The following is a 24,569-nucleotide window of genomic DNA, read 5'->3' as shown; positions in this document are numbered from 1 at the left end:
AGCACGAGGTGCCCAGTCCGGGGCCCGCAGCGAGGGTGCCCAGTCCGGGGCCCGCAACGAGGGTCCAGCCGGGGCCGCAGCCGAGGGTGCCCAGTCCGGGGCCCGCAGCGAGGTGCCCAATCTGGGGCCCGCAGCGAGGGTGCCCAGTCCGGGGCCCGCAACGAGGGTCCTTGCACCAGAGGGGCCATCTAAGTGGTGTGAGCCAGTGGTGGAGCGGGGTCTGCGTCCCGCACCTGAGCCGCCACCGCGGATAGATGCCCTCCCAGACCCTCCCCTATAGGTTCAGGTTTTGCGGCCGGAGTCCGCACCTTTCGGGGGGGGGGTACTGCCACGCCTTGACCTTAGAGATCCTTTTTATGTCTCTATTTGGTTTGGTCAGGGTGTGATTTGGGGTGGGTATTCTATGTTCTATTATTTGTATTTCTATGTTTTGGCCGGGTAGGGTTCTCAATCAGGGACAGCTGTCTATCGTTGTCTCTGATTGAGAACCATACTTAGGTTGCCCTTTTTCCCACCTGTCTTTGTGGGAAGTTGACTTTGTTTGTGGCACATAGCCTTAAGCTTCACGGTTTGTTTTGTATTGTTTATTGTTTTCTCTGCGTCATTTCTAATAAAAAGAAAATGTACGCTCACCACGCTGCACCTTGGTCCACTTCATTCAACGGCCGTGACACAATTAGACATTTGATGTAATCAATTTCAGTGTTTAAAAACATGGCAGTGTACATTGTATTCCTTACTGAATGTATCCAATTCCCTATTTCCCCTCGACTGTATCTTGTACTTCGCTTTATTTAGAGTGAGCATCCAGCCACCACAGTCTAGCTGAGCTGAATTAACACTGATTGTGTTAGAAGCATTAACATTTTCCAACTTGAATACTTAACCATAATGCAGTGAAGGGGAATGCTTCCACCATGTTGCATAATTTACCATGATCCCACCCCCCCAAACACCAGATCTAGAGTGCATTGTAGACGCCATCTGTAAGCACTGGAAAGTGAGAGAGGGGCACAACCCTCTGCATCAGGTTGGTGTCATTTAAGTAACCTCTCGCTGGCTGAATTGACTGAGAAGCTTGAAAAGTGATGAAAGCCAGGGGCAATCACAGAGTCAGGTAAAATCAGTGGGAGAGAAAAGAAATGACCCTCTACAAATATCAGCGCAAAAATAATTCAGAGGGTGTCGGTTCATTGCTTAAAATGTTGAAGTATGTATAGTGTTAGAGATGGGAGGGGGAGATCTTTTGATTTGCGATGGGAGGGGGTTATAAAGTCGGCTCCCTCCCAATCCTAGCCCCAGGCACATTCACATTGAGATCAGTCAGATGAGTTCTTGTAAACTCGACATCTCCACTCTCTAAGGGGCTATACAGCGTACTGCTGGCCCAAAGCAAATGAACCATGACAAGAACCCTGCTATTTTTAAAGAGCACACTTCACAAGGCATTGACTCTCTTTCACTAGCTGTGATGAACATCAAGGATCACATACCAAGTACTGGACAGGGTTAAACACTGTCTCAATGGTTAAGACAGTCAGTGCGACACAACCAATAGCTGACCACTTGAAACAAAAAATAACTGCCAAATTGGAAAATGAGAAGAGCTTCCAGTAATATCATTAGGTCAAGGCACTGCTACATTCCACTGAGTGTCCTCTGAGTCCTACAGAGTGACTTTTAGTACATTTCCCAGACAYCACTTTTAAGGACGGTTATGAAGAGTATCTGAGTCTCTGCATAGGCTACATGGAAAATCAAGCTTCCTTTCCAAGAATCACCCCTGGTCTGCAAAATGAAGCATCGCAGTCACACAGCACACCTCTCACTCTGTCCCATGCAAGGCCAGTTCAGATCGATGTAAAGTAACACATACTGTGACATAGTTACAATATGCATGATTAAATATGTACTGCTCTGAGAAGTATGAATATCTGTAATTATGCCTGTGGTCTGCATGGCATTTAGGGGGATTTCATTTATTCATTTTCAATTCTTTATTCCTGAGGTTGTGCCTTGAGCTCTGTTCTTCTCAAGGGAACCCTGTAGACTCCCATGACTATATCTAATAYCTAAACAGCTAAATAGCTATGTGCATAATATCATATMTCTCTCTTTAAGTGCACAGCTCTATATAGTACATATCTACAGAAGAAGCAGATCCCCTCCCTCCTACCAATTACAGCTAGAACCATGRCCCCTGCTGTGACAAAGGATGCTGACAAATCTCTCTCTCTCCCTCTCTCTGCCCTAAGGTATTATCTTAGTTCTTCTGTCAAATAGGCTTGCCCTCTCTTTAAGACTAATCTCACTAAACGGACTGCCTCCCTTCAGATCTACAGGGTGTGTTGCTGAGGGGCTTGATTAAAAAAACTGCCATACAGCTCCAGTCCAATTCCCCAAATTACTGATGATGCTCAAGGGACAAGCGAGAGAGTACTGGAGAAAGCCCACTCATCTCACTTACCAGCTTAGACAAGATCTCAGAGGCAGATATGCCGCCGTAGCCCTGCAAAAATTTAATACCACCATGTGGGAAATCTCATGGGATTAACGTCTGTAACGCGCTCATCATAATCTTTGTCCCATAGGTACGAATATTGAATCTCGTCGCTTTCTCTCCTTCTTTTTGTGCTTTTATCATGGAGGCGAGAGAAGAAATGTAATGCTTCTCACGTCGCTCTGCCCCCTTCCACGCGCCACAGTCTGCCTGCCTAACATGTGGCTGGTGCTCTCACCTCCTCCTCCAGTCACTTCAGCAGCGACGTGAGGCGCTGTGATACGCGCATCGCATGCCTCCCTCTCCCCCCTCAGCCCAGGCTCTGCTGTTCAGGCTGCAATTAGGAGCTGCTGTTTGTTCTATCTGATTCTCTGTGTCACTCTCCACATCAGGGGCCACAGAGCAGACTCCAACAAGAGGAGAGGAGAGGGACTATAACAGGAAACGTGACCAGGGGAACTGGGCTGATCTCTGTGGCCACTGGGCTGGCCTGGAAGTCCTGAGTGCTACCCTCTGAGAAGAGAATCAGACACGTCCACAGCCAACAGCTAACAATACTACTGCTCTTACACTTAGGATCGACCTGTGACTTATACGCATTGGACGAGCTAAAAAGGAAGAGATCTGAAAATAATTCATCTCTGGTAAGTCATTCMAGTCATTTATACCGTATGAATAGGTTTGTTTCTATTGTAAGTTTGGTTACGAATAACTCATAACATTTTATCATTTGTGTGGCTCCGTACAAAATGTATGATTTAAATACCACATCGATACAGTATGGTGTATCTCGTTGCGTCTCAAACTGATATAATCTATTACCACAATGGACAACAGCGACTGATTTGATAACATTAGCCCTGAGTGTAAGGCTGAACCTCTCGAGACAATTTGATACCAGATTGACCATGTTGATGTGTGCTACGCTAATACTCTGTAGCCACGAGGGAGAAATGCATCTGAAGAAAGCCTGAAACCATCTGTGCGTCTCGAGTTACACAACATGTTGAGTCTTGTACTCTATGATGTAAGTTTAAGGAAACTCAACCTCAGATATCCTTTTCCTTTCAAAAGTAGACCAAAAAATAGCATCGTATTCGTTTACCTATACCAGATTTGTGACCGTGTTAATAACGTTGAATTGTTTTCGATACTGTACACAGATAGAGACGCAGCTGCTCTAGGACTAATTGTTGACGCTTGAAATGATGACAATGAAGCCGAACGTACAGCCAAACACTCGGGTAGCAGTTAAACTAGTCAAAGAACATCTAATGACACTGAACTAATCCTTTTAGAGAACCTCGTGTAAAAGAACGGTGGTAAAAGAGCTCAGGGAAGAGGTGTGATAGATACTGTCTGTCAGACTCAGAGAACAAGTGCTGCCAGAGAGAGAGCCAGTGAGTCCAGTGTGATGTTGTGCGGGTGAAGCAGGGCTGAGGAGACGGCTCATCCGTGACAGTTTCCTAGAGGAGTGAGTAGGCAGACAGATTGTTGAAAGCTGCTCTGTGATTAAAGCTGTTTTAATCTACAGCGGGCAAACACACACACACCCACACACACATATTGTACGTCGCTTAATTCTACAGTATCATCACAGTATTGAGGCTTGCTTGTTCGTTGATCTTGGATAGTCAGAATTCAACATAWTGTGAAAKCTGAGTGCTTGCCTTGATAGTACCAAATATTGCTTMTTTTTCGACTAACGTTACAGTACAGTATATGATTAGAGATTGCAGGTGCATTAGGTCAGGTGTTGGCAATATATTCATAAACTGATTAATTTATTTGGATATTCCATATAACTTTGTGTGCTACTTGGGATTGGAACACAGCACCAATTGTCTCAGGCATACCAACCAGCCTGTGAACTGTGTGAGTCATAGCCTACTAAGATGAATTCAAGCGGAATAATGTACAGCATACTTCAAAATACAATACCGTATTCCTCTTTTTTTCTACAAGATAAGCTGCCTTATTGAGAACTTCTGAAAAATGTCTACATGGTCATCAAATCTGACATTGCATAGACAGCATTTAAAATGACACAGACGGAGAAATGGACTTTCAGTTATCATTGAATGGCATTCAAATGAAAGGTCAATGGACTCGCTTCGAGGGGAACAAGAAGCTGACATTCTGGATATAAGTTGGCCCATCATTTGAAACTTTAAATGGGTTTGATCCATCTGAACTAGGTATAGCTGAGGCCCTGAATGAAATACTTTACCATTGTCCGATAGCATCCTTCCTACACCAACCCAACTCATTTAACACATTGTTTAAAAATCCCATTGTTGTCTCCTTAACTCTCGCTACTGCTCAAGAAAATTGTCAGAGAAAGAGAGAGCCAGAGAGACTGAGTGAGAGGGAGAGAAAGAGAGAGGGGGGAGAAGACGGGGGGCAGAAATTGAATTGCAGGAAGGGTGTGAGGCCACAGTAGCATTAGCGTAATGATGACCCTTCATTAGAAATGGGAATGTTATTCTCCCAAGGGCATTGTGTTTACACTTCCTCTCCTTGATTAAAGGYCAGACTTCACATCATGACCTCATGTAACAGAACAAGGAGACATTTAAAAAAATATATATTTTTGACAGCGTGGGACATCCATGATTATGAAGACAGCTACAAACAGTGACGATTGAGGATGTCTATCTCTAAAGTACTTGGAGTTTTAAAAAGGTCTCTCTCCTTTATGGGGCAAACTTCAGGGCGTGGCAGGAAGGACATCAAATAACGCATAGTTAACACATACGATTAGGAGTGACAAGACCACCATACATTGGGAAGTTTGTTTGACTCTTTACGTTATAGCACAGAGTAAAGGTTTCCCAACAAACAATATTTAACTGTTCCGATAAATAGCTGAACACAAGATTCAATAAGATATGGAACAACAAAACGTCATGAGATATTTACCTGCCAAGTTCATTACCTCAAAGGCCCAGATAAGCCTATTGTCAGTGTGGAGAAGATAAGAGACTTTCTTATCTGTGCTGTATGGGGTTGTAACGAAAGTCATTCGATTATAGTCGTTTTTGGACTTTGGAATATGATATTAAGCTATTTGGGAACATTTACGGACCATAATCCACTTCATCTTAATATCCAATGCTAAGGGCTGGCAACAATAAGMGTGGAATAATCCAGAYAAAGKAYATTATCTGGGACGGACTGCTTTAATGCTTAGCTATCCTCTTGACCACAAAGAAAGCGTCCATTTAAAGAAAGTGTCCATTCACTTTTCTACTTTTCTAGTRGAAAACTCCCAAAAGTGCCAAACCTACCCACCGGGCATGCCAGCCAAGCTTAATTAAACGTACCTAAAGTTATAGCTAAGCAATTGAAGGAAGACAAATTATTTTTGAGCCAGGTGTGTTGCCTGAGGCGTGAGTGGTCTCAATGGCCCAAATGTAATTCTCTGCTATTCCTCTGCTTCTCCCTTCCTTCCTTCAGATGATGAGACAGTCTGCATGGAGGCAGATGACTGGGCCAGATATGTGGATGGGTCTCTTTGCCTTGGCCGTGACCCTCGGTCTAACCATGGCTGAACATATGGACCAGAGGCCAGCACTCCAAACCAGCCCAGTTCTMCACAGGCACAAGAGAGAGTGGTTGTGGAACAACCTTTACGTGGAGGAGGAAAGGCCAATCGACAAACAATACTATATTGGAAAGGTATGTCGTTGTTTTACCGTGTAGGTGTACCTTGGAGGCTCCGGTAGAACGCCAGAGAGTTGAATGAGAATATACAGCAACAATATATCTGATAGATAAGATGTCTTATCTTAACATTGTCTTCTGTTTGTCTATTTGTAGTTAAAGTCAACTAAAGCTGGTGACAGGACACGCTATGTCATTAAAGGAGATGGTGCCAACACAATCTTCAAAGTGGATGAAAAAGGAGACATCTACGTCACTGAACGATTGGATCGAGAGGTGAAAAGCATATACCATCTAAGTGCAAAGCTGCTTGATACCAGCAACAACTTGGTGGAGGAGAAAGTGGAAGAGTTTGTGATCCTGGTTACTGACATCAATGACAACGATCCAGTGTTTACTAAATCGTTCAACGCTTCTATCAAAGAGAGATCCAAAAGAGGTACAGGAGGTCAAATCMTAAACACAAGGAGGATTATGCCGGATATTAAAAAGTGCTTTTGCTAAATCACTTCTCTTTATTTCCTCCTTGTGTAGGAACTAAAGTGATAGAAGTCACTGCCACTGATGCAGACGATCCAACGACGGCAAATGGAGAACTTGCTTACACATTAYTAGAGGGGGGAGACTTCTTCAATATAGACAGCACAACAGGTAGGAGATGTTCATTCATTTGAACTCATACTGCGTAAAGTCCATTGTACATTGTACATCTCTTTTCAATATTCTTTCCTAATAACCCAATATTCATTTATTGTTGTGTTGAATCAAAGTCATGAATCAAAGACTAAATTAATGTTCTTCATTTCAGGGATTATCACCACCARGTATGAGAACCTGGACCGTGAGACCCAGAGTAGCTATGTGGTTGTGGTTCAAGCCCAGGATCTGAGAGGACTTAAACAAGGGGGCACCGCCACCACCTCTGTCACCATCGCAGTCAGCGACATCAATGATAACATAGCCACATTTACCAAAAGTAAGGGCAAAATAGAACATCCCTGACAGCTCATTGACAATTATTGGTCTTGTAGGAGCTAAACCTAWWTATGAATGATTGTTATGGAATTCCTAGCAGCAAATGAGGGATTTTTCCATAATGTCGTCCCTCAGAAGTTTCTCTTACTAACATGCAGAGTGTCTTTTTCCCTAGGTTCCTATGTATTTAGTGTGAAAGAGGACATGAAGCGGGGACAGAGAATAGACACCATAGTCCTGGAGGACAGAGATGAGATCCAGAATAAAGACCCAATCTTCACCATAGAATCTCCATTAGACACCTTTGAGATGGAGCGCAGTCAGATCAAAGATGGCAACCTCATGCTGAAACAGGTATTTCACTCATCCTAAACTGTTACTTTATTTTTATCACAAAAAAATGATCCACATTTGTCTCTATCGTGCAACCAGGTTGAATGCTTTCSTAATGTGTCCTAAACTCTACCGTAGATATGAACGTCACAGAGTGATGCATAACACTAAACTATACAGTAGCAGAGACTAAAGAAATAAGGCCATGTACACGTTGAAGCACATATGAAAATGTATGTCTCCTTGAAGACTCCTTGAAGGGCATTATTAAGTTATGAAAATTAAACTACTTAMAGTATTCTGGGGGGGGAAAACGATCAGTACAGCCTGTACATTGTAGGTAACGATGTAGGGAACATATATGAGAGGGACACATTTGCTGAAGATTATATGTATAGTCCATGTACTGAGTTTTTTCCTTAACATTCCTTAACTTCTTTTCAGGGACTGGATTATGAAACCAAGAGCAGCTACACGTTCTTTGTGCACGTGAGGGAGAATAACTTGCAGTCCCCTGCGGATAATAAGGACAATCCAGTGATCAAGGCCCAGGTGACCATCCAGGTGCTAGACGTTGATGAGCAGCCAGAATTCAGCAAGAGCATCTACAACTTTAATGTGATAGAGGAAATGATGGTCAATAATATTGGAGTCGTTTCAGCCAGAGATCCTGATAAAGCCAACAAGGCCATAAGGTATTCAACACGTTCACTAATTGGCACATTCTCCTGAAGCTGGAAGTAACATCAAACTGTTTCCTGAGAGGTGATTTCCACAATGTTTCAATGCCCCCTCTACAGGTATTCCATTGAGGACAAAGACAGTCCCATTGGTATCAACCCCATAACTGGACAACTTTTCACAGTGAGGAAGCTGGATCGGGAGCTTGTAGCGAATCACATGTTCCAGGTTAAAGCTAAGGAGGAACCAAATGGTATGACATTAGCCATCATCTTTAATCTTATTAATACACGTTTATTGCGTGAAATGTAATTCATGTCCAAAACATYTTTTATCTTAATAACTAGTAGGGTTTAGGTGTTTCCCAATAATAAAATCATGTTTCCCGTCTCCTCTTCAGGACTGGAATCTTTTGTGAACATCAACATACTGGTCATTGATATCAATGACAACAAACCAGAGCTGTTCATTGAAGAGATATTCGTTTGTGAAAATGATATGGCTGGCACGGTAGGATTTTTCCCAGAGTTAGATGTCATCTAAACCATCAAACTTTTCTGAAAATTGCATTAAGTCTTTCTTAAAATGTATTCCCCTCACACAGGTGATTGGGACCATAAGTGCGACAGACAAAGACGAACATTTTCCCTCGTTCAGCTTCACATTGGTGAAGCCGAACGGCAACTTTTCAGTCATCGATAACAACGGTGAGAGAGCTGATCATTTCTATGCATGAACATGTGACAAGTGCCACCTTTATTAAGTCAGCTTGAGCTGTGCAGGCAGACACATTCTACTAATGCTAAGCTGTTGGTTGGTGTGAGGGGCGGTGAGGTGGGTATAACAGGGACAATGTGGGGGTGAATGGCTGGTTCACATATTGGCTCAGGATAGCACCGTGCTCCCCAGTGGCAGAGGAATCAGCCTGAGCAGCGCTCCGTTCTAAAGCTATCTGACGTCTGAGCGTTCTCCATCTAGTCGGGCGGAAACGAGAACAGCAACAAACCGCCGAGAGCCCCTGAAATATTCATGACGTACAAGCTCTTTAAAACCAGCAGCCCTTCATTACATATTTGGAGAGCAACAGTGACGACCTCAGAGGCACTCTGGCTGGGGAACGTTTTCAGCGTCGCACTGGGGTGGCCTGGTCCAGTCTGTGCTGCCTCGTTGGCTGCACTGCATAATGAACTGATGTGACATTTCACCATGTAATGATCAGCCAGGAACACGGAACACTGTGAGTAGGCTGCACATTAGCCCAGTGCAACTAGAGAGAAGGTCATAGYGCCGGAAGACCAGAAGAATAGTGAGAAGTTCATCTTACTTTAGTGATGACGTGCATGTTAAGGCCATATCTCTAGCTTTGATGTACCGTACGCACTGCAGTACGTCCTTCATAGCTTCTATTTCTGAATGGTTGTATACTGTAATTCTACTTAAATTATGCCACGTTTCTAGCCACATGTACTGACACCTAAAGCTCATGGAGATAATCATATCTAATCCACATGGGTCTAACCATGTGGAAAAGSCTAATTCCTAGATCTAGTTTCGGAGCACATTCAATTATCCTGCTTTGAGGATTCTTACCTACTGCGATTTTAGGGATTTTGTTAGTGGGGAAAAGTTTCCCTTACACATAAACTCTCAGATTCAACAGTCTGCTTATTATGTAGATGCAAAAGTCTACACCTAAGTAAATTGTAGCTAAGAGCATTCCTCCATTGAAACCAATGCACTWTCTATGAAGACCCATGTAATGTTTAAAAATGTCCTCCAAATCTAACCATGGCAAACCTCTGATAACTAACATTGTTTTATGTCCCCCTCTCCTAGACAACACATCTAACATAGTCCTGAAACATGGAGGCTTCAGCCTGGAGGACTCCAGGGATTATGTAATAGAGATTGGGATCAGCGATGGAGGCAGGCCACCCATGAGCAGCATCACCTCTCTGCCTATCAAAGTGTGCAGGTGTGACAACAAGAGGATCCACACCCAGTGCAAAGCAGCCCAACTCAAAATGGGTGTGGGCGTCTACACCCTGATTCCTATACTGTGCATCCTGACTATTCTGGGTGAGTCAATCTCTCCTCTACTATATCCAGTCCTCTCCATTTTAAAACTGCTTAGAGGTTTGCCCCCTTTTTTTCAATTTCCGCCTTTAATGACATACCCTAATCTAATTGCCTGTAGCTCAGGCCCTGAAGCAAGAATGTGCATATTCTTGGTACAATTTGAAAGGAAACACTTTGAAGTTTGTGGAAATGTGAATTGAATGTAGGAGAATATAACACAATCTATCTGGTAGAAGAAAATACAAAGAAAAAAACAACCGTTTTTTTTTTCTTCCACCATCTTTGAAATGCAACAGAAAGGGCCCACATCTAGCCATCACTCTGGTTGTAATTCCGATGGTGTCCACAAGATGGCAACAGTATATGTGCAAAGTTTCAGACGGATAACTTCAAGTATGAGCACACTACATGACATTTAGTTTGAAGTCACCCAGGTACATTTGGTCAAATCGTGAAGGAGACATTCACATTTCATTTTTCTGCAAGAATATTGTCAAATCTGTATCCTTGGACTTTGATTTAGCTTTTCCAGTATTAGTAGCCATATTATAAGTTCAACATTTGCAAAACACCCAGTTTTCATAACTTCATAACCCTCCATATTCTTATAATKTTTGTCCAAAAGGAAAAGGCTTGCTGTCGCACAAGGTTAGCAGCTACATTTTGCGACAGATACGGTGTTTCCCGACACTGCCGTAAAGCCCAGCTCATTGGATATCTAGCTTTGTTTGACCCCGATTGGTGCTTAGTTGACAAAGTTACAGTCGATTAAGTGAAAACCTGCCTGCGTCATTGGCGTRCCATGAAGGCATCGCTCTCTGACCAAATATGGTGTCCTATTGGATATACTACACYCCTAATGATATARTGAAGTCTGGTTACGTTCTAGGATCTCTGAGGAATAAATACAAATGTGATTTGACTGGTTGAATCAACRTTTAGGGTTAGATTTTTACAGATTCCTTTCTTTGCAAATTRAACGGGTGGAAATACAAAATCGATCGTGCATGCTATATGGACCTTTTTAGGATATGAAAAATGATTTTATATAGCAAAACAACACTTCATGTTATCTCTGGGACCCTTTGGATGATAAATCAGAGCAGAATTTCAGAATGTAAGTACACATTTCACCTTCAGAGGTGAATTTATCAAACCTATCGCGGTGAAAAAAGTGTTTTGTTGYTAGGAGCTCTCCTCAAACAATAGCATGGCACTTTTTTTGCAGTAATAGCTCCTGTAAATTGGACACTGCAGTTATATTAACAAGAATTTAAGCTTTCAGACGATATAAGACACTTATATGTACCGACATTGTTGTTGTTTTTTTTCTAAAATCTGCGATAGTGACACAAGGCACTGCACGATTTACAACTGTCCCGTTAACGGGGCGCCTATCTTAACTGGCATTCTACCACACCACTGTCCCTTATTAAGACATATTATAAAATAGAGCAATCGTCTAAGAAATAAACAACAGAGGTCATTAAACAAGGTACTTCAGCTCAAGGTGTTCTTGGGTAAGATCATGAAGTATTTACGACACAAGTAGAAGGATAGGTTTTTATTAACGATAAATGTGAATAATTCCGATGATGGGGGATGGGCAACTAATTTCAATCTTTTGTTTGTGTATTTTTTGGGACATAGTTGAAGAGTTTTACCTCAGTATCTGATTGGATAAATAACACTCGATATTACAGGACAAACAAAGTAAATAGTGGAAGGAACGGGAAGCATTGAGCTGAATATTCTCTGTGATACTTTCTCTGCTCTGCTGTCTTGGKAGAAAACCATTTGTCATATTAGATGAGCCATGTGCCAGAGATGTTTTGTCAAAAGCTCATATCTGAAGCAGAGAGCAATTGCACTGCTGCGGAAGGCTTCTACAAAAGTAGATATGTGGGAAAAACATGAGAAGAATGGGAAGACTAATGAGAAGATGATCAGTTATTCAGCTGTCTTGTTAAGATACAGAATGAAGTGGTGATTAATTATTAAACATTGAAGTCATTATGGTATGAATCCCAAAGAAATATACTGGAGACCCATCCGACAAAGTATTTTCTCACACCCGATTTCATTTGCCTCATGAAATATATATATAACTGTATATATTTTCCCGCTTCTATCTTCTCCAGTACTTATGAAAACCTCAAACTGTGTGACATGGATATTAAACATGTTTTCTTCCTCGTTCCAGTCATAGTGATCCTGATCGCTATGAGAAAGCGTCACCAAAAGGACGCCCTGGTCACTCTGGGTAAGAGTGAGATCCACGAGCAGCTAGTGACATACGACGAGGAGGGTGGTGGGGAGATGGACACCAACGGCTACGACGTGTCCATCCTGACCTCAGCTCGGAATGACAGCAGCATGAGCATGAGGCAGGGCCCCAGCCTTTACGCCATGGTGAAGAAACCACCAACCGCGTGCAAGGGAGACATGGCTGTGATGATCGAGGTGAAGAAAGACGAAGCTGACCATGACAGGGATGGGATTCCCTACGATACCCTGCACATCTACGGCTACGAGGGGCCAGAGTCCCTGGCTGGTAGCCTCAGTTCCCTGGATAGTTCCTCCACGGGCTCTAGCCTTGACTATGACTTCTTAAACGACTGGGGCCCTCGCTTCAGAACCCTGGCTGAGCTCTACGGGGTAGATGGGTCTGAGGGAAGTGACTCCCTGTATTGAGCACACTGAGCCTAAAGACCAGCAGGCAAGACGTCTCTCAGCTCTCTCAACTCTTCCTTTGACTAAAAGCACATCGGGATTAACTTCTTCCACTAATCCGTCCAATCATAGCACACTATGATAGGGTCCACTCAAGCGTGTGGACCCTCAGTAATTCTCTCTTCTTCTCGTTCTTTTTCCTCTTCTTCTACCCCGTTACTCCTCCTCTTACTTATCCTTTTTCCTCTCTTTACTTTTGTTATTATTATATTATATTATTATTTTTAGTTATTCATTTTTATCAGATTACACACACAGAAATCTGTATACCTTCATTTTGATTGATTGTGGKTTTTTTTTATGGTTGACTAAACCAACTGTAGCTATGTAGTGAGAGGTGGGTCCTTCAGTGAGTCACAGTGGCGTACTGAGTTGTCTTTCAGACAGAATGACCCTTCTCATCAGCAGCTACTATTGCCCAGGGAGCCCGGCAGGAAGCAATGATAACAGAAGCTCTGAAAGAATTAAAGTCTATTCCCAGTTTATTTGACAGGACTCATCAACACATCAATTGTTGTGGATAAAGCCCAAGTCTCTGAGGTCCTCTGTAACAAAAGTATTACAACCAACTCAGGAAATGTGAAGTAGCTCAATAGTCCTTTGGATGACAACAAAGTTATCTAAATTACTTTAACCTTTCATCCTAGAGCTACTGCTTCAACATACTGCTTCAACATACTCCTTCAACATACTGCTTCAACATACTGCTTCAATATTCTTCCTCAACATACTGCTTCAACATACTGCTTCAACATACTGCTTCAACGTACAGCAGTGCTTCTGCTCCATTTGCTGAAACAGCTTAATATAATGAGGGCAATCTACACAAGTTCAAGTTGATCATTATCGCTATTGTCCTTCTTGACTGAAGACATAGCAAAAAGAGAGCAAAGGTTTTCTTCTGTTTTAATTATATTTAGAATGTGGACTGTTTGTTGAATACTGAAGCTTTGCCTATTTGGGACCACTTCTCATAAACCATGGATACAATGTGTGGAAGCCATCTTACCACTTCCCTGTCTGGATCATATACATGGGGAGCTGGACTCCCATCCTTTTTCAAACACCAGAGTCCGCCCCTACACATTACCCAAACAAAACACTGGAATCAGCTTCCTGCACATATGTGTGTAAGGAAGCCCTCTTCCTGTCCTGTTATCTTTTAAAGTAAAGCAACACATTGTGGCTCGCTTCCTGTTTTCCTGCCTGGGAAAAACCTTTGGAGAGGGACAAATAGATGGAGAACAATGTAAGAGCTATGATGACTTTAAAAACAGGCAACATTTCATTTCTGTGTCGCCCATCTACCAAAGATCAGTATGGTGAAACATCGGTTTACAATAGTTGCCACTGGTAAACTGTGCTGTAATGTTATGTCTCCAGGACTTTCTATATAACATACGTGATCTACTTCGTTCCATGCTATTAATGATCTATTCTATTTCACAAGCTCTTACTGTTAGTGGTGCTCTGTATAATTATCTGTAAACCTTATGGACTATTTTTCAATGGCAATAAGTAACTTGGCAATACGGTATTCATGTWATCGAGATTGTGAGTACTGGAAATATAGTTGTCTACACTGTATATAGAAAATGTGCCTGAATATGGATGTTGGCCTCACTTCCTTTTGCGTTATTTCAAAATGATTTTACTTGACACTGGTCTTTGTCTGCTGAAAGTGTAAAATATGTATTTTTTTTTTACACTTGTAGTGTAATTGATGTGTAATTGTGCATTGATTGATACTGTATGTATGTGTGAGTCCGCCTGTATAAATTCACTCCATTGGTTGTCAGTATTGGGCACCAAAATGAGAAGAGARAACATTCAAATGCATTCCTTTCGTATGCAGCTAGATCATTCTGTAGGGGAGCAATGTGTGCCTTGGTTTATGATCATTCTCTCGATGGTGAACACAATCTTTTCTATGGTTTGTATCGTGTAAAACAGCAACTTTTTATTAAGTACCAATTTTGTATGTGTAAAATAAACGTAGCACTCAAATGAGAAGTACAAAAAGTGAGCTTTATTGTTTCAAAAAAATGCAAGAAGGAACAGAGTAATATTATGCTAAATTGAATTTAACTGAGTTCATTAGGATAATATAGCTTTGATACTTGCTTTAAGCCATGGTCCGTTCTAAGGTTTGGTTTCTGTGTTTTGCTGTAAAATAAAGAACAGTATCGTAATGCCTTATTGGCCATCTAAATTGGCCTCTTGTAATTGTAAAGTCATTCTTGCATGAGAGGGTCATCTTTAGGTGAGGCTCAGTCTTCAGATCCAACAGCAGCTACAGTCCCTGAGGTCTAGAAAGTATATGGGAGGACGGGGTGTGTGTGTGAGATTGCAAAGATAACAGAGAGACTAGGGGAAATGCCTCAGTGATGTCACGCCTCAAACTCCCGGGACTAAAAGAAAACAGCCAGTAGGGAACTTCCTGAAGCTTCATATGTCCTCACATTTTTTTAATTGACCAGGAAATTGTTGGGCCTCTCAGGACCTCTGATATATGGTGAGTGCCGCTGTGAATTTGGGCCTTATGAGTCATTGTTTTAATACTGGGAAGCTATCTTGCTGAAAATACTTTGATTCGTTAGGGTATCGAAGAACAGTTGGGATTTGTATCATGGACCGGGAAGAAATATTGCATCACATTTTCCAACGTTCAGCAGCCAAGTGTCCCTTTACTATCCTCATTTGCATTGTGAACAGAGGCCTGAGGACTGGGAACCTTGACCAAAAATCTCTTCATCACAGCACAGGAAGTGCAAGGGGCAAATTAGAGGGAAAGTGTGTCATTTTGAATGTTTTAAGTGGCCACAATTTGGAACAAAAAACTATTACAATTCAGTTATAACTCAGCTATGGGTCAGTTACACTCTGTGATATGTTTCAACAGAGTGCTGATCTGATAACTGTCAGACAGGTGTAGTTTGCTCAAGTGAACACTGGGAGACAGTAAAATGTTACGAATGCAAGAGGTAACATTTTAGATCAACGCCAGTGCTTTCACCGAGAATAGATTCACTCTCTCTATTGTCAGTGGAGAAACAATGTGGCTTTTTTAGCCTGACCACTTGTTGGTTTGCCATCATGTCAGTGTTTGTCATCCAGCATCAAAACATACACAACTCAAATTCAAACAAACTAATTCCCGAGGCATACTGCGACGATGTCATGGCTAAATCATAGAACAATGATGCGCCAACTGCCTTCGAACAGTCAATAATAACAAAATCCAGGAGAACGTGATAAACAATCTCAGGGGATATCCCTTTTTTCTGTTCAGTCCATACTGCTACGGAATGCAACAATACAGAGTTAGTTAGGGTACGTCTCCTATTCCTATTGCTGGCCACCCTGCCCATTCATACCCACGGACTATCTGACGCAAGTGCGCGCACACACACACACACACACACACACACACACACAGTGACAATGAGATAAAAACATTGTCTATCCCTATATTCATGGTTTTAATAGTTATAATGTGTTTATTTATTTTTTGGTGTGCTACGGAGGAATGGGGATAAAAGAACCCAGGTCCTCTTCTCGTTGTCACTACAACTACATAGATAAACATGGTTGAGGAAATATCCAATATGGCAGTCCCATTTGTACATGTCTGCATTGTTTTAAAGAGACAGCTGGATTGCTTAAATTATCGCTCTTCTAATTACCCCTGCAAGACAAATTCCTCACTTAGAAGCGCATGCAACATAAACACAGTGACACTGCTGTGGTTCCCGTCAGATTAACGAGACAGGGGTATCAATTATTAAATATCAGGCCCTGACAACATCAGCGACTCTAAATTTGTTGTCACGTCAGCAACACCCCGGGGGCAACGCCCATACGCCCGACCTGCGCCCCAGCCCTTTGGATTGACAGATCAAACAGACGTGGTGTGAACTGAGATGACACCAGCATCTGATCTGAAGATGTGGAGACAAATACCTGAGGGAAGAAACCCTAGTGCTGCCATACTCGATTGTTTCAGCCTCAGTGGACTAAAGGAGTTCTAATGTCTGAGATGAGGAACTAGGAGTATTGGAGAAGTCCCATTACCCATTAAACACCAGCAGGGAGCAATGGACTAGCTAGACCACGCGACCATAACCCATTCCCTCATACTGTACTGTCTAAACTAGTGGTTCCCAAACTTTTTATAGTTCCGTACCCCTTAAAACATTCAACCTCCAGCTGCGTACCCCCTCTAGCAACAGGGTCAGCGCACTCTCAAATGTTTTTTGCCATCATTGTAAGCCAGCCACACACACTATACGATACATTTATTAAACATAAGAMTGAGTGTGAGTTTTAGTCACAACCCGGCTTGTGGGAATTGACAAAGAGCTCTTATAGGACCAGGGCACAAATAATAACATAATAATAATCAATCATTTTGCTCTTTATTTAGCCATCTTACATATAAAACCTTATTTGTTCATCAAAAACTGTGAATAACTCACCACAGGTTAATGAGAAGGGTGTGCTTGAAAGGATGCATATAACTCTGCAATGTTAGGTTGTATTTGAGAGTCTCAGTCTTAAATCACTTTCCACACACAGTCTGTGCCTGTATTTAGTTTTCATGCTAGTGAGGGCCGAGAATCCACTCTCACATAGGTACGTGGTCGCAAAGGGCATCGGTGTCTTAACAGCGCAATTTGCCAAGACAGGATACTCTGAGCGCAGCCCTATCCAGAAATCTGGAAGTGGCTTCTGATTAAATTCTATTTTCACAGAACCGCTTGTTGTAATTTCGATGAGGCTCTCTTGTTGAGATATCAGTAAGTGGAATAGAGGCAGGGCATGAAAGGGATAACAAATCCAGTTGTTTGTGTCGTCCGTTTCGGGAAAGTGAGCTGGGTGCGTAAATGCGCACCCAGCTCACTCAGGTGCTTYGTTATATCACATTTGACATTGTCCGTAAGCTTGAGTTCATTTGCACACAAAAAAACATATAACGGTGGAAGGACCTGTGTGTTGTCCTTGTTAATRCAGACAGAGCTCCAACTTCTTAATCATAGCCTCAATTTTGTCCTTGAATATAGTTGCGGAAAGTCCCTGTAATCCTAGATTCAGATCATTCAGGCGAGAAAAAACATCACCCAGATAGGCCAGTCGTGTGAGAAACTCGTCCTCATACAAGCAGTCAGACAAGTGAAAATTATGGTCAGTAAAGAAAACTTTTTTTTTTTTTTACTTGTCAATACTTTGCCCCTTGATAACCAGTGCACTTCTGTATGTTGTAAAAGCGTTACATGGTCGCTGCCCATATCATTGCATAATGAAGAAAAAGCACAAGAGGGGCCTTGCTTAAGCAAAGTTAACCATCTTCACTATAGTGTCCAAAACGTCTTTCAAGCTGTCAGGCATTCCCTTGGCAGCAAGAGCCTCTCGATGGATGCTGCAGTGTACCCAAGTGGCGTCGGGAGCAACTGCTTGCATGCGCGTTACCACTCCACTATTTCACTGTCATGGCTTTTGCGCAATCAGTACAGATACCAACACATCTTGACCACCAAAGTCCAGTTGATGTCACAAAGCTGTCCAGTACTTTAAAAATATCCTCTCCTGTTGTCCTGGTTTCCAGTGGTTTGCAGAAGAGGATGTCTTCCCTAATTGACCCCCCATAAACATAATGGACATATACCAGGAGCTGTGCCAGGCCTGCCACGTATGTTGACTCATCCAGCTGTAACGCATAGAATTCACTGGCTTGTATGCGAAGCAGTAATTGTTTCAAAACATCTCCTGCCATGTCACTGATGTGTTGTAAAACAGTGTTGTTTGATGAAGACATTGTCTGTATAGTTGTTTGGGCCTTTCCCCCAGCATTGTCCCAGCCATATCCGCGGCAGCAGGAAGAATTAAGTCCTCCACAATAGTATGGGGCTTGCCTGTYCTAGACACTCGGTAGCTCACCATATAAGACGCTTCTAGCCCCTTCTTATTAATGTTGTTTTTAAACATGTCGTACTATTCGAAAGTCATCTTAATTCTCGCTCAATAAACTCCTGTGGCTTATTTTTMAAATTGGCATGTTTAGTTTCTAAATGTCTGCGCAAGAGTGAAGGTTTCCCGCGAGAGAGTAACGGTTAATGTGATTGGACGTTCATTATTTGACCAAGCTACCTGTATTTGACATTGTGTCGTTATTTCGCTGAACACGAGATGGTTTCATTTTATTTTTGGCAGTGAAACGAGGCTACTCAGGCGAGAAAAAAAACACCAAAATGTATAGCCCCGTTGGAAAATCTAAACGGACTGTTAGAAAATGAGAATCACATTTTTATTTGGCATACMCCCGACGGCATTACGCGTACCCCAGTTTGGGAATAGCCGGTCTTGACCACAGTCTGCGCATCACAGCATATATCACCATGCATCAGTAAACTTGGCCTTTATTTATCTAGCTAGTTGCAACTAGTTCCACAATACTAATGTGCTCCAATGGTACCCCAATGTAATAATAATAATTAATTTGTAGAACGTGGTCAATGTGCCAATTTCATCACCTATTGGGATTGAGGTTGGTGGAGATACCTAATTGTTCTCCCTCTGTTTTTAGGCAAATAGAATCTGTGGGTTCATTCAAATGTGAGCATAAATGCATCATTAACATATGCATGTCATGAGATCAAATATTAATACCATGCACCATGCTTGCTGAACAAATGAGCTCAATAAGATAGATAATCAATGCAGATCTCCAGTCCATGTGCAGCATCTTACATTTCCTGCTGGGTGTAACATAGTGAAGCTGGATTGAATGGGATCTGAAATGACTGTGCATACACACAGTGCATTTGGAAAGTATTAAGGGTTCCCTTGACTTTTTCCACATTTTGTTACATTACAGCCTTATTCTAAAATGTATTAAATAATTTTTTCCCCCTCATAAATCTACGTACAATGCCCCATAATGACAAAGCAACATTTTTGCAAATGTCTAAAAATACCACATTTACCTAAGTATTCAGACGCTTTACTCAGTACTTTGTTGAAGCACCTTTGGCAGCAATTACAGCCTCGAGTCTTCTTGGGTATGACGCTACAAGCTTGGCACACCTGTATTTGGGGAGTTTCTTCTATTCTTCTCTGCAGATCCTCTCAATCTCTGTCAGTTTGGATGGGGAGCGTCACTGCACAGCTATTTTCAGGTCTCTCCATAGATGTTTGATTGTGTTCAAGTTTGGGCTCTAGCTGGGCCACTCAAGAACATTCAGAGACTTGTCCTGAAGCCACTCCTGCATTGTCTTGACTGTGTACTTAGGGTCATTGTCCTGTTGGAAGGTGAACCTTTGCCCCAGTCTGAGGTCCTGAGCGCTCTGGAGCAGCTTTTCATCAAGGATATCTCTGTACTTTGCTCTGTTCCTCTTTCCCTCAATCCTGACTAGCATTCCAGTCCCTGCCGCTTAAAAACATTCCCACAGCATGATCCTGCCACCACCATGCTTCACCATAGGGATGGTGCTAGGTTTATTTGAGATGTGACGCTTGGGATTCAGGCCAAAGAGTTCAACCTTGGTTTCATCAGACCAGAGAATCTTGTTTCTCATGGTCTGAGAGTCCTTTAGGTGACTTTTGGCAAACTTCAAGCGGGCTGTCATGTGGCTTTTACTGAGGAGTGGCTTCCGTCTGGTCACTCTACCATAAAGGCCTGATTGGTGGACTGCTGCAGAGATGGTTGTCCTTCTGGAAGGTTCTCCCATATCCACAGAGGAAMTCTGGAGCTCTGTCAGAGTGACCATCCCTGACCAAGGCCCTTCTCCCCCAATTTCTCAGTTTGGCCGGATCCCATGTGCATGCATGTGTCATCTGTCTCGATTTATTTAAGGGCTAGCGCTTCCTTACAGAATATGACATGCTTGCAAATGGCTCCTGATGAGAATTGATTTGATTTCATCTCTCAAAAGAGGAGGAGGTGGACTGAAGCAAAATGAAAAGTGAAGGTCATGCAAGCCAAGGAATTGTGTTCCCTTGTTACATCCTCTCTTTGTTTCAGATTTGATCTCCCTCCTTATCACACATCCTCTCACCCGAAACATGTCATGCTCACCTTTCATCCACAACACAACGATATTACTTAGAAGATGCTATTCATCTTTCAAATGATGATAGAGCTTTTCCATAGTGGATGGCAGTCCTACATGGGAAGGAGTGTAACGTAAACTTTCCCCCCTCTCGCCAACCAGAATGTGTCTTCCACCTCAATGCCTTCCCAGAGTGCAATCAGATCCTGTTTTCTAGTCTTTCACCTCCTCCTTACTCACACAGACTCTCATATAGTGTACACGTACAGTGCTAAGACACACACACTCAGTCACTAACTCATCCAAATGTCCCAAATCTCCTATACTAAGAGGACTAAGAAATAAATCCTCTGCCTCAAAAATCATATTTTTTCTCTCTCTCACACACGGTAAAATCCCTCCTGTACTTTGTATCATTTTCCAAACATACTTAATCCATACAAAGTCAACAATGTGATGTTGYGACTGAACAGAGATTACAGATCAGATGGCCTGTGTGTGCCCTGAGCGGTCTGTGWCCTACCTGTCTCTCTCACGTGTCACTCCACAAAGCGTCTGTCCACAGCAGCAGCAGCAGTCCAGCTCCAGGGAGGGCAGGGCATGTCATCGCTGGCCGTACTCCTCYGAACATATGGCCCCAGCTCTGAGTCTCTGGGGAGGAAAGAGAGAGTGTGTCTAAATCCTGAAGCTAAATCCTAATCTCTCTGTATTATGTAAACTGTAGTTGTGGAAAGGTCCCATGGTACGGACCCCTGCAGAACATAGCCTTCATAGTGGGATTAATAAATATGAAGACTGTATGCTATAGGTTATTCCGCTGTCCTGGTTTTGTCCTGATATGACTCTGTCAGAGCACAACTATCTGAGTTTATTGCGCTGAAATCTGACTAATCCTCCACTTTGTCTGTTTTAAAGGGACCTGGTGAATTCTTGTTAAAGCAATAGCTTTTGTTTACRTATATATCCCTGCCTGACACCTCAGTGAATAAAGTCTGCCTGCACACATCTACAGTGTACAGCAACACACCATCCGGGTGTCTGTTTTGTTCTATATCCCCATCGGTGTGAACGTTCATTGTTGACGTGAAGCAAAGATTCATACACTCATCTTTTTCTGCTGACGAAGAACAAAGGACAGAAAATACACTTTAAAAACACAGACGGGTTCATGACTGACTATGACCAGTTGACACCAACAACTAACTACACAATAGCACATTTCTATGTCAATATAGTAGTCCCATTCCTTTCTTAAAGTACCCTCACTCCTTCTTCCACTTCAGTATACCTCCGTTCTCCTTACTTTTCAAATCTACAACGACATTGCATAATCTATGATGACATTTTCAATGCCAAGTGCACATAGTGCACTTTTTTTGCCTTTACAATGGCATGCTTTGGTGAAAGTATCCTTTCAGTGCTAAGTAGGGAGACTTTGCCGGCCGCCAGCAGTAGTTTTACAGGCTGAAATATTTATAGCTGTGTCTGCTTGCTGATGCTGCAGTGCAGATGAAAAAGGACTGGCAATGACTGACCGGCATGGCCATCAAGCCCCCAGTCACCACCTTACAATTCCCTTATCACAGCCCGGTGTTTAGGCTACTGCCTGTCTGTCGCAGCCAAAACACTGAACAAGGTGACAGTAGTCCCCAGCTAAATGCGAGATCATTACCTTGACCTCCGCCATTGATCCTATCTCCCTGCTCAGAATGTGTCAGCGTTAATTAACGCTAGTGCAGGCTGTGACACTGACATCCAACAACAAAGACGCCGGACCGCTACCTGAACACCACAGGAGGTTGGTGGCACCTTAGTTGGGGAGGACGGACTCGTGGCAATGGCTGGAGCGGAATCAGTGGAATGGTATCAAATACATTAAACACACGGTTTCTATTTGTTTGATGCCATTCCATTAACTCTGTTCCAGACATTACTATGAGCTGTCCTCCCCCCACCAGCCTCCACTGCTGAACACATCTCAGGAGGGGATGGAAAGAGGCATAGGATATCTATCGCTTTAAAGGAAAACTCCACCCAAAAACTATATTTTGGTATTTGTTTCATTAGTCCATTGTTGATATAGTCCTAAAATGTTTTGCATGTCAGMAATCAGGTTTTCAAGATATATAACTTTCAAAATACAGAAATACATTTTGCATCGCATGATGTTATGGGTGGAATGTTCCTTTAAGGTGGCAATCAGCAGAAGAAACAATATTATATGTTCCTATAATGGCGATGCTTGACAATGTTCCGCTGCAGTAGCCTATTGCCACGTCAAAGTCCTAGAATTGACCAGTGGTTCCCAACCTGGGGTACTAGGACCCCTGGGGGTACTTGGCCTATCCACATGGGGTACTTGAGGAGACTCATGATGCCATAGGCTTAGGCCTACTAGTAAAATGTACATGAGGGGGTACTTCAGGGATATTCTGGGTAGAGCAAAATTCAGTTGGTGGTAGGCGACAGTAACCAAAAAAAGTTTGGAGCCACTGGCCTAGTCCTAGACTCCACCACCCAAACATGAAACTCCTCAACAAATTTGTAAAGCTCACAGAGTGCACACATATTATTGTTTATGCTACTAGTGACATCCCAACATCTACACAAGAAAACAACTTATTGGACGATTGAAACCATTTATTGTATAATATAAAAGTTACATTTCATTGCCAACCTGTGTTTGATGTTTGCCATCTCCTGTATTGGCACGTTTTTTAGGTGGTGCGCGCATCATTACTTACTACTTCATCATTAGGCCTATAGGCTATCACGTAGGTGACGGCGGTGATTATTCCATTATGGATAAATGTTGTTAAGTTGCAATGAATTCCTTTCTGCATAAGTCAGTGACTGCATTAATTATTATTCATGTCTGATTTGTAAATGTTTGTTTATCAGTAGCTAGGTTTCTATCCAATTGGAGACAGATTTGCATGCAAATATTCTAAAATCTGTATAAAAATAATATACACATTTTTCCACCAGAAATGCGTTTCCATCAAACGGACTTGTTGGGGATACAAGGCTATGAGGGTTGACATAGATGACATAAAAATAACTTTTGCAGTTAAATTCCTATGTAGCAAAAAAAATGTTTTCATCGCATTTTCAACACTACTTATGTTTTTGTTTTTTTTAATTGGGGGGGGGGGGTTATTTAGAGAATATGCCCATTCTGGTCTTGGCACGTGCACCTACATGATGAGACTATTATGGACATCGATCCTCATGTCACCAGAATAAGACCTTCGATAGGAATTGGAAAGGAGCATCAAGCTCATCAGGTGCACTTTCACCACCCTGTGAAGTTCCTCATAATTGATTTCATTATAGCCTAATAAACCAACAGTGTGCAACTGCAGCCCACAATTCGGAGCATTCCTGCATGTGGGCATGACTGCATCGTTCCTGCATGTGGGCATGACTGCATCCCCTCGAGCATCCCATTGGTTCTTTCATCAACACCCCCCCCATCGACCATCCCATTGTTTCTTTCATCAACACCCCCCCTCCCCCATTGAGCACGACATCTTCATGCTTGTGTGACACTT

At 42.5% G+C, this 24,569-nt stretch overlaps 1 protein-coding gene across 1 annotated transcript; it reads left to right on the top strand.

Moving 5' to 3' along the window:
• The first annotated feature begins 3,003 nt into the window (after positions 1-3,003).
• LOC111969244 (cadherin-5) lies at positions 3,004-13,242 on the top strand. Its single transcript, XM_023995257.2, has 12 exons — positions 3,004-3,144; positions 5,960-6,181; positions 6,323-6,605; positions 6,701-6,817; positions 6,975-7,142; positions 7,317-7,495; positions 7,919-8,169; positions 8,275-8,408; positions 8,556-8,665; positions 8,760-8,862; positions 9,992-10,234; positions 12,438-13,242. Exons 2-12 carry the CDS (start codon positions 5,960-5,962, stop codon positions 12,926-12,928), a joined length of 2,301 nt encoding a protein of 766 aa, XP_023851025.1. The 5' UTR covers positions 3,004-3,144; the 3' UTR covers positions 12,929-13,242.
• Positions 13,243-24,569: the final 11,327 nt, after the last annotated feature.

Source organism: Salvelinus sp. IW2-2015, linkage group LG10 (genome assembly GCF_002910315.2).
Source record: "Salvelinus sp. IW2-2015 linkage group LG10, ASM291031v2, whole genome shotgun sequence".
Lineage (NCBI taxonomy): Eukaryota > Metazoa > Chordata > Actinopteri > Salmoniformes > Salmonidae > Salvelinus > Salvelinus sp. IW2-2015.
The sequence above is the reverse complement of the archived record's forward strand: the minus strand, read 5'-3'. Positions and strand labels throughout refer to the sequence as shown.